General features: G+C 35.5%; 1 protein-coding gene and 1 pseudogene across 1 annotated transcript; both read left to right on the top strand.

The window, feature by feature from the left end:
* Positions 1-1,578: 1,578 nt before the first annotated feature.
* On the top strand, positions 1,579-4,061 carry LOC107673774 (GTPase IMAP family member 6). The gene is made up of 2 exons (XM_016467553.1): positions 1,579-1,703; positions 3,037-4,061. Exons 1-2 carry the CDS (start codon positions 1,688-1,690, stop codon positions 4,059-4,061), a joined length of 1,041 nt encoding a protein of 346 aa, XP_016323039.1. The 5' UTR covers positions 1,579-1,687.
* Positions 4,062-8,234: 4,173 nt separating this feature from the next.
* LOC107673773 (GTPase IMAP family member 7-like) lies at positions 8,235-9,994 on the top strand (annotated as a pseudogene).
* Positions 9,995-10,287: the final 293 nt, after the last annotated feature.

The raw sequence follows: 10,287 nt of genomic DNA, 5'->3' as shown, positions 1-10,287 counted from the left end.
TGGTTCTTCTATGGCATCGCTTGAAGAACCTTTTGAAGCACCTTTATTTTTAAGAGTGTAGATAGCCACACGGTGGTGTGCTTTCACCACCATCCAGTTTTAAACTGCAACATTTAGCAACACTCAGGTACTGTACACAGTGGAAACAGCAAAATACTGTTTTATGCATAAAATAATTGTTATTATTATTATTATTATTATTATTATTATTATTATTATTATTATTATTTATGGTATCCAGCAACTATTATATTTTGAAAAATGTACAGCTTTGATTACCATTGACATCCACTGTATGGACAAAATAAATTATTAAATAACAATTCATTATAAAACACAATTATTAAAACAAATTATTATTCATTATTGAATTATTAAATACAAAAAACACTGAGGCATTTATTTAAAATGTATGTGTTCCACTTAAGAAAGAAAGTCATACAGGTTTGGAACGACATGAGGGTAAGTGATTTTTGGGTGAACTGTCCTTTTAAGGGGTTTTGTGCAACTGGGCCCAGACCTTCTGTAGGTTTGTTAAGTTTATGTTGGGCTGTAGACTAAATCTGTTTTGTAGTCCTATCTGTGACATTTAAACTGTGTCTTTTCTTTTAAATATGATTATATTGGGGTATGTCTGACACTAAGGTTTGTCCTTTATCTTATATTTTATGACTTACCACCAATGTGTATTGATAAAAAATATTAACTGAATATCACTGGCAGCTAAGAAACATTTGAATAACCTACTGTATGCAGAATATTACATGATTGTTAAAGGTACAAGCTTAAATAGCTGATTTACAGACTAGACACTCAATAACAAATAATAAAAGCAGACAATTTGCAGTGAATGCATGTGAAGGTAAAACTGATTTAAAATAATATACTTGTTGATAAACAAAAATGCTCATTAAAGAAGCATTGTTGTTCCTGTCAGGCAGCTTGAAATACAAGATAACTCTAATGGAGAGTTCATGTGAGACTAATACCAGTGCTTGATGGGTTTTTCATTGGCTTTCAGTTCTTTCCCAAGCATGCACCTAATGAACAGAATATATGTATAAAGCAAAGGTAACTAAACTAAAAATTGTGTACTTTCTCATAATTTACTTGTCTTGTGTTCTAGCCTATTGTTTGTGTTCATGTTTATTATCAGATACTGTATGTCTTTTGGCACTGGTGTCATTTGAAAACACTGTCTTTGCTCATAAAAAGGACTAAAAAGTGTGCTTGCTTTTCCAGGATTGTGACACAGGACAGTTAATGTTCAGGTTTATAAGAGACATGCATTTTCATACCAATACAATCTTATCCTAGAAACACACAAAACAATATTATTACTATTATGTTCTGTTGTTTGAATATCATGATACTGTAACCAATGGAAATAATATATAAACAAAATGCATTTTATCAGTCAAAACTGAGATTCATATTCCATAACTGATGCAGCCAAAATCGAAGCCATGTGTTCGTTGTGCTCTGGCAAATGCATGAATAAACTCAATCCCCAATGTCTCCAGGGCATATTCCATCCAGTATTAGAGCTTGTCCATTATCAGCAGGGATGAGAATGAGATGAGAAAACTAATGTAACTATTATTTTTAATACTGAGAAAGAAGCTCTTCACATTAAGAACAAAAAAACTACCAACAACAACAATACAACAAAACAGCCTTTGAAAACATGCCTAAAAGAGCAGGTAAGTTATTTCTTTACAACATACAGCTTATCCCTTTTGAAAAAGAAGTGTGCTTAATTGTATTGAATGTACCTCAAATCTTAAAAGTATATTTTTAAAACACTGGATTTGCAGAAAATACAAATGAAAGAAAGGGCCACTTAAGTGTCCTTAAAGAGAGTCACTTTCATGACTATGCTTCTTAACACACTTAAGTACACTTTTAAAAAGTGCACTTTGTAATTGTCAAATTAAGTTTTTAAATCATTTGTTTTCATATGGTATAATATTATTTTGTCGTGCTTTAAAGAAGTACACTTATTTTAATGTGCTGACTAACATATTAAAGCAAAGGTAAAGTGCTGGATTATATTTTTTAACTGTAGTGTTATTCAATATTATATTTAAAGTTAATATATTTTAAACGTGCTAAATTGCAACTTCACATCATCATTCACATCATTGCAAATGTGTAATTATAAATATATTTAAATACATATAAATTATATTAAAAGATGTTTGTTGGTTTATGCTTGTGCTTAGTTTATTCTTAAACAAAAATTAGTATTTCATAACAAAAGTAATTAAGGAATTGTAAGAAATAAGTGGGTCAAAATGGATTTAATATACATTTAAACTATATATATTTTTCATATGATTGTAAATAACATGCAAGTAATTGTACCTACAAGTATAATCAAATAAAAAAATATATGATTATAAAATATTTAATATGTGTTGGCTCTATCAGGTAACATCACTGTATAGATGCCGGCTGCTTAATAATTTTAAAGAGATAGTTTACTAAAAAATACAAAATTATGCCATTATTTACTCACCCTCATATTGTTCCAAAACTGTATTATTTTATTTTTTCCATGGAACAAATATGGAGATGTTTCATGCTACTCCACACCTCCAAGAGCTTCGGATAGGACAAGAAAATACTATAAAAGCACTGGAAAATCAAAGAAAATCTTCCCCTCAATTGCAGCTGTCAAATACCATTCTCCATTCTGCATATTTGAACTGGTGTGTTGTGTATCGTTGTGGCAAATAGTGTGAAGCTATAGCACAAATGGAAATAACATTTTAGAGTTATGTCATGGGGGGAAATTTTCAGTGAATAATGACTTAAATTTCAATCTGTCCCAGGCTTCAGAAGACCTGGAATATAGCGCACAAGTCATATAGACTTCTTTCATGGTATTTTAGATCCTTTGTGGAGCTTAAAAAAACATAGTTACTTTGGCGTTTTTGTGTTCCACTGAAAAAAATTAAAAATAATTTAAGACATCATTTTAAATTTTAGGTCAACTATTCCTTTTACATCCCTGTGTTTCATTCCTAATAGGCTTTGGTGATGTGGAACTAAGGATATTGGTTATCGGGAGCAGTGGTCCATCTCAGTTCCTTCTCACCAATTTCATTTTGGGAAGAGAGGAGTTCTCTGAGGAAGTCTATAGCATTGCAAGCAGCCATAAAAATGTGGGAGAGATAGTAGGAAGACGGGTCGCAGTAGTCAATGGACCGAACCTGTGTGACAAAGGCATGTCCAAGTCCAAGATGAGGAAAGAGCTGAAAAGATCGATGTGCTTGTCGACTCCTGGACCTCATGCCATACTCATCACATTCGACCTGGAGAAGATCTCCCCCAACGATATGAAGACTCCCAAGCTGGTTAAGGATAAATTTGGAGAGAATGTGTTGAATTACACAATGATCCTCTTGGTTTACGACGGGCATCTGAGAGGCAGAGCGCTTGATGATAAGGTCATGAGAACAGACTGGCATCTGAGGGAGCTCGTGGAGCAGTGCAACTGCCGCTATCACGTCTTCAGTAAGAACTGGAGGAACCGCAGCGGGAGCCGGGAGCTCCTACATAAGATCGAGCGGATGCTGCAGACTATGGGCGGACACCATTACGTTAACAGATCTTACAAGAGGGCAGAGGAAAGCATCAGAAATGAGGAGAGAAAGCTACGCAAGAAGAGACAGTCTGAGACCGAGCGGACGTGCCGGGAACTGGAGGAGCAGTTTCAGGGGGATGAGCTATGCTGGCAGATGGACGCCTTCAATGCGAGGTTGGGGGCAGAAATCAGGGCCGAGGCCGAGCTGCAGAATAGATGGCTCAGGACTTCACTGGCTGTGGGATTGGGACTGGGGTTTGTGGCTGGAGCAGCCATGGGAATGATCGTGGGCTCTGTGGAAGGGCCAGCAGGAATGGTGGTGGGAGGGGCTGTGGGTGGTGTCATGGGCGGGGCTTCGGGTGCTGCTGCACAGCTGGCCATTGAACACGTGGATGAAAGAGTGGGATCACATCCAGCCAGTTTTAATACAGCTTTTGTTAATCGCTTCTATCGGGCACCTCCAGTCTGAATGGAGCGAGGAACAGAAAGGGAGATGTTTCATGAAACGCAACACCTCCAAAAGCTTTGTATATAATCTTTAAAGAATACAGTCCTCATGGAATTAAATAATTTTATTTACAGAGAGAACTCTTGCCACCTCTGAGAAGAAAAAAAAAGCATCTGCATTAATCAATGAAAAGAAAATGGTGCTGTATTAATCTCTAGATGTAGTTTTTAGAGTACATTACAAATGTTACTCTCCAGAGAATTCCATAAAAGAGAAAAATAACATGTCTTGCACAAAAACGTTTTTATAGTATTTCAACACACCCCTGGGCACACAGGAACTTGTATGACAGTATATAACTACTTTAGAAGTCATTTAACTTGTGTTATGGCAGGGGTGATTTATATGGGGGGCAAGTGGCTGTGGGTGGTGTCATGGGCGGGGCTTCGGGTGCTGCTGCACAGCTGGCCATTGAACACGTGGATGAAAGAGTGGGATCACATCCAGCCAGTTTTAATACAGCTTTTGTTAATCGCTTCTATCGGGCACCTCCAGTCTGAATGGAGCGAGGAACAGAAAGGGAGATGTTTCATGAAACGCAACACCTCCAAAAGCTTTGAATAGGACAAGAAAAAGCACTATAAAAGTAGTTCATTATGTGATATATTCCAAGTTTTTTCAAGTCAAATACAATTTTTTTTGTTTATTCACTGCATAATTACAGAAATGTATTCAAAGATAATCTTCCCCTCAATTGCAGTTCTCAAATATCATTCTCCATTCTACATATTTGAACTGGTGTGTTGTGCACCGTTGTGGCCAAAAAATTTTTTTTTCTTTTTTAAAGCTGACCAGGGTTGCCAGGTCTGTGTAACAAAACCAGCCCAATTGGTTCTCAAAACTAGTCCAATTGTGTTCCGGCGAAAACTACATTACCCATGGTTCTGCAGAGAATATCCACCAATCTAAATAAAATATATTTCAGCTTCATTTTTTATTTAATTATGCCATTCACAGTGCTTCGTGAGATTGTAGTACTTTCCCTCACTAAAGCCGTTAAATACAGTCTTGTACCTTTGGATTTTTGTCAAATTTTTAAATACAGTTTTGCTTGAAATAAAAGTTTGTAATGTTGTAATTCATGGCTTATACTGCTTTAACAAAGACTTTTAAAAAATCTCTATGGGAAAAATAGGTGGAAAATTCTTCCGGAAACCAGCACTGCAGAAAAAGTTGGTGGACATGAATGTATATGGCATCTTTTCTTCTGTATTGTGACATACATTAATGCAAAAAAACATGGACTTGGGCTACTTTTATACTGTTACCGCGGGTTGTTTTTTAGTCCACTTGTTGAAACGAAACCCCTATGCCTCGGAACACTATTTCTATCAAGGTGAATTTTGATAGCCAATTACCCTGGAACATGACTGGGCTAGTTTTGTTTGTGATTGGGCTAGTTTTGAGTACCAATTGCCCTGGTTTTGCTAAGCAGACCTGGCAACCCTGGCAACAACATATGCATGGATCAAAAGACCTATAACATGCATTTAGAAAACAAATAGTGTTAATTTTCATTTCATGCAGACTAAGTTGGAATCAAAAGAATTAACATCAAATATATATAGCACAAAAACGTTTTTATAGTATTTCAACACACCCCTGGGCACACAGGAACTTGTATGACAGTATATAACTACTTTAGAAGTCATTTAACTTGTGTTATGGCAGGGGGGATTTATATGGGGGCCAAAAGTCTCAGACCACAAGACACCATTTTGAATTTTTCTAATTTAATTAAAAAAAATTTAATTATACGTGATAACAATTTACTGAAAAGTTTGATTGCTAAATTGTATTGAATTGTATGTATTCTAGAATGTATTATGTGGTTTGTCCTATATTTTTGCTTTGATTTTTTTCTGATGATGTGCACTTTTCTGTTTTAAATAAAAATGTATCTTGCATTTATAGCTGCCATGCTCCAGTGTTTTTCATGTGTGACAGTAGCAGATATACATAAGGCGACCTCATTTTGAATTCATATTTTGAACCACATTAGGGCTGTGCACAGACATTTTGAGGGGCAAACCAAAACAAACCAACCCCCACCCACCCCTGACTTATTACAAATATACCCTCCCCAACTTGAAGTCATCACATTATCCCATACACTGCATACTGGTCCTCTAAAATGCTTTGCTGATGGTGTCAAACAGTAACAGGATGACCCCCTTTTAAGTTCCCCTGTTAAAAATAATAAAACAACATGCATATTCTTTTTAGAGTATACACTTATATTACTGTGTTATGCTAGACGCATCATGACACACATTGCCAAGACTATTCTGCTCAGTTTGAAGGAAATGTGTTATATAAATGTGTAAATCTTAAAAATGATGAAAATGCTGTTTGAATGTGTATTTGCAGAATTTAGTTTTTGAAGTGTCACTGCACTACACTGATAGCCCCAAACACTTGTTTTACTAAAATTACATTTCTCCAAAACTGTATTTAAAAAAGTTAGGCTATAGAAACAAATTAAGTTATTTCACTCAAAGTGTAAGTGACTTTAAAGGCAGCAGGCGTCAGTCATTAGAAATAGCTACATGAAGGCCTACAGTAAGCTACTTTCACGCATTCTGCCTTTTTTTCCAGACGACTTTTGTCGCACTTTCATCAACCTGTACTTTGGTGAAAACCACAGGAAATAGTTAGGCTATGTACACATCTATAATGTATTTGAGTATTGTTATGTGTTGAGAAAATAGGCTATTTGAGAAAGCGTCCATCATGCAAATTCAAAAGTTCACTCAGTGACTGTTATAATTCGATAAAACATGGATTAGTAAATAATTGTTATGGATATTGGTTGCGAATGAATTAATGCAAATGCTGCACTTTTTAGTGCACGTCGTGACAGAATGTCGTTTTCATGAATACACTTTTGCCTTAGCAACTGCATTAAGGACAGTCAATGCTAAATTATTATTGAACCCATGGCCGCAGGAATAGTGACCCGGATTTTCAAAAATAAAACTTTTGAAAAGCGCTTTTGACTTGAAAATACATACTATTAAAACGAAAGCAGTTGAGAAAGACAAGCGGTCCAAACCAATCAAATGTCAGAAAGCAATCACGTCAGAAAGAGGGATCCTGCTTTAGGAAGTGATGTTGCTGGAGCGTTTTGTTTGTTGCCATTTACTAACCTGCAAACGTAATTTACACTATAGGTGTCCTAAAAAACTACAACCTTATGCTCTTTTCAGGTTCTATATTGTAATGATTACTTATAATTTTTGCTTATTCTTACCTTCTTATTTTCCACTTAACATACATAGACCAAAATTTGGTCTCATATGCTAGATTTAGCATAGCCTATTAGAGAGTGATTTATTTGTATAATATTTCATTTCTGATTTATTACACAATTTATGTAAAGTAGGTAGTACACAAGTACTGTGAAATACTACATAATAAAATTAAATCTGTGTGCTTAACATTTGCTGCATTATTTTTTAGTGGGATGCTGCTGGTTTGGCCTTCAGAGTGAAGGTTTCAGTGAGTGAATCATTGATTACACTGCATGGCAAATATTTATTTATTATTATTTTTAAATAAAATTACTATATTTAGTTAATATTAATAGTGTACATGCTTTGGAATGGTTTATTTGGTACTTTTACGTTCTGTATTGTTTTAATGGTACAGTAAGCATAAAACGTAACATGAAAATTCTGTCATCATTTACTCACCCTCATTAGTTTATTTTTAAAGTTTTTAATTTCCTTGTTTGATTGTTGTGATTTTTTTTTTCCTTTTATGTAAAGCACTTTGAATTACCATTGTGTATGAAATGTGCTACATAAATAAACTTGCCTTGCCATGCCTTGCCTCATGTCGTTCCAAACATATGACTTTGTTCTGCTAAACCTAAAAGAAGGTACTATTATAGTTTTTATTAATATTTTGAATTAGTTTTTATTTTTATTTTTCTGTGTTCTGTTTTGTTTTGTCATTTTTATTAGTCTTAGTTTTTTAATATATTTATATAATTACCTTTTTAATATTTTATTTCAGTTCAGTTCAGGTATTTTATCTATATATAAATGTTATTTGTTTCTGAAAATGTATTTTTCTTTAATAGGATAGCATATCCTGAATTCTTCAACTGCTGTCAGTGTTATTCTTAAGATGGCATCAGTCAAAGGGAAAATACAGAGAAGAGCAAGCTTAGACAGTCCACCTAACAGTGAGTTGACAAACAAACCAGAACATTTGAGCAATTACGGTTAACATGATTAACAATGAAAGATAATCTAATTTCATCTCACAGTGTGCAGAGAAACACCACTGAGGATGGTGGTCTTCGGCAAATCAAGTCGTGATCAGATCTCACTGACCAGTGGTGAACGAAGTACACAAATCAACTACTTCAGTAAAAGTACAGATACGTATAATAAAATATTACTCCAGTAAAAGTATTTTTTTACCTAAAACATAGAGACACTGATGTTGATGTGTCTGCATTCAAACATTTCAGTGGGCTTAAATAGATCACCCTTTACTGCAGATTTAGTTCACAAACAACTGACAGTTTTGACCTAAATATGATTTTCAGTTACAATAATTAATCCTAAAATTCGACATTGGTAACTTACTTTTAGCAGCATCAGACGTGCGCACGCTCACAAGATCTCCCGATTCTTACTTGTGAATTCAGTTCACTGGAGACTCGCACTAAACGGTTCATTTGAATCAGTGAGTTGTCGACTCGAGAACAGCTGCAATCGGATCATTCTAATTCGTGAGTGAATCGTTTGGTGCGATTTACGAACCGATTTAAAAGGTTAATTGAAAAGAATCAGTTCGTTCATGTCTCGGAGCACGTGATGTATTATAAAGAGTAACGATATGTTTTATGAAATGTAGTGAAGTAAAAAGTACGATCTTATGATTTGGAATGTAGTGAAGTAAAATTTACTCAAGATAAAACTACTCGAGTAAAGTACAGATACTTGAAAAATGTACTTAAGTACAGTAACGAAGTAAAACTACTCCGTTACTGTACACCACTGTCACTGACGCGGTCTGTGATGGGGCCAGACGCCTTTGCCATGAGATGAAGTCAATATTTCAGCTACCAAGAAAAAGTTCAGGGGTTGTGCAGGAGAAAACCATAACCCTAGTCAACACACCATATCTTCAGGAAAATGACATGCCGGACAGTATACTTCATAAGGAGCTCAGGAAGGCGGTTTGTTTTTCATGTCCAAGTCCTCATGCTGTGGTGTTTGTTGTAGACCCATTTCACTTGACCTCTGACACTATGGACATTCTGAAGCCTATGGTACACTACTTTGGGGAACGTGTTTTGAAGCACAAATTAATTGTTTTATACTATAAGAGAGACATGAAAAGAATAAGAGCTTTAGAGAGCTTGCTGAGAATTGTGGCTAGAACTACATCTTCTTTAATGAAGAAGTTAACCAGACAGACGGTAGCCAGACACAAACATTGCTCACCAACGTGGATGAGATGTCTCGGAGCATGGAATGTTTTCAAACGTGGAATTTAAAGATGCTGAAAAAATAATTCAGATAGAGGAGCGTTTCATCAAAAAATCTAAGGAGATGTTGAAGGCGCTGGAGAACCAACATTCAGGAGAAGCACTTGCCAGAGAGATTCTGAAGTATGAAGAAAAGATACAGCTGGAGTGCAGAGAGAAAGCAGAGCTGATTGTTGCAGACAAGCTTGGCTTCACAGTTAGAATTGTCGATTATGCTGTTGCAGTGGGAAAAGGAGCGTTTGTAGGTGCACTTCTGGGATTTGCAGTAGGATATGAAGGTATGGCAGTGGGAGCTGCGTTTGGTGCTGGTCTTGGTGCTGGTCTTGGAGGTGCAGCTAATGCAGCATGGAGCTACATTTACAAATCCTTGACAGATGCCCTCTAAGGGGCTCCCATAGAGGTGTGCAGTATTGACAAAAAAATGATATCTCAATATTTTTTTGTGATTTTTTGATAATGATAATTAAACAATATTTTGCTTAGTGTGTTTTTGTACTGGCTGGTTTAGGCCTATCATGGATAAATAAACATGACATTAAAACTGTAGGTGGCGGCAAGTCCCATAATGAATTATTAGTAAGTGATTCATTGAATCATTAATTCAAACTATTTGTTCAAAATTAATTTAGAAATTAAGCAAGTGGCTGTCTTTATGAATGGATTTTTGAATCACCGACT

The sequence above is a fragment of the Sinocyclocheilus anshuiensis genome, unplaced genomic scaffold, assembly GCF_001515605.1.
Source record: "Sinocyclocheilus anshuiensis isolate Anshui unplaced genomic scaffold, SAMN03320099.WGS_v1.1 scaffold933, whole genome shotgun sequence".
In the NCBI taxonomy this organism is placed as follows: domain Eukaryota; kingdom Metazoa; phylum Chordata; class Actinopteri; order Cypriniformes; family Cyprinidae; genus Sinocyclocheilus; species Sinocyclocheilus anshuiensis.
This window is presented reverse-complemented; position numbering and strand designations above follow the sequence as displayed.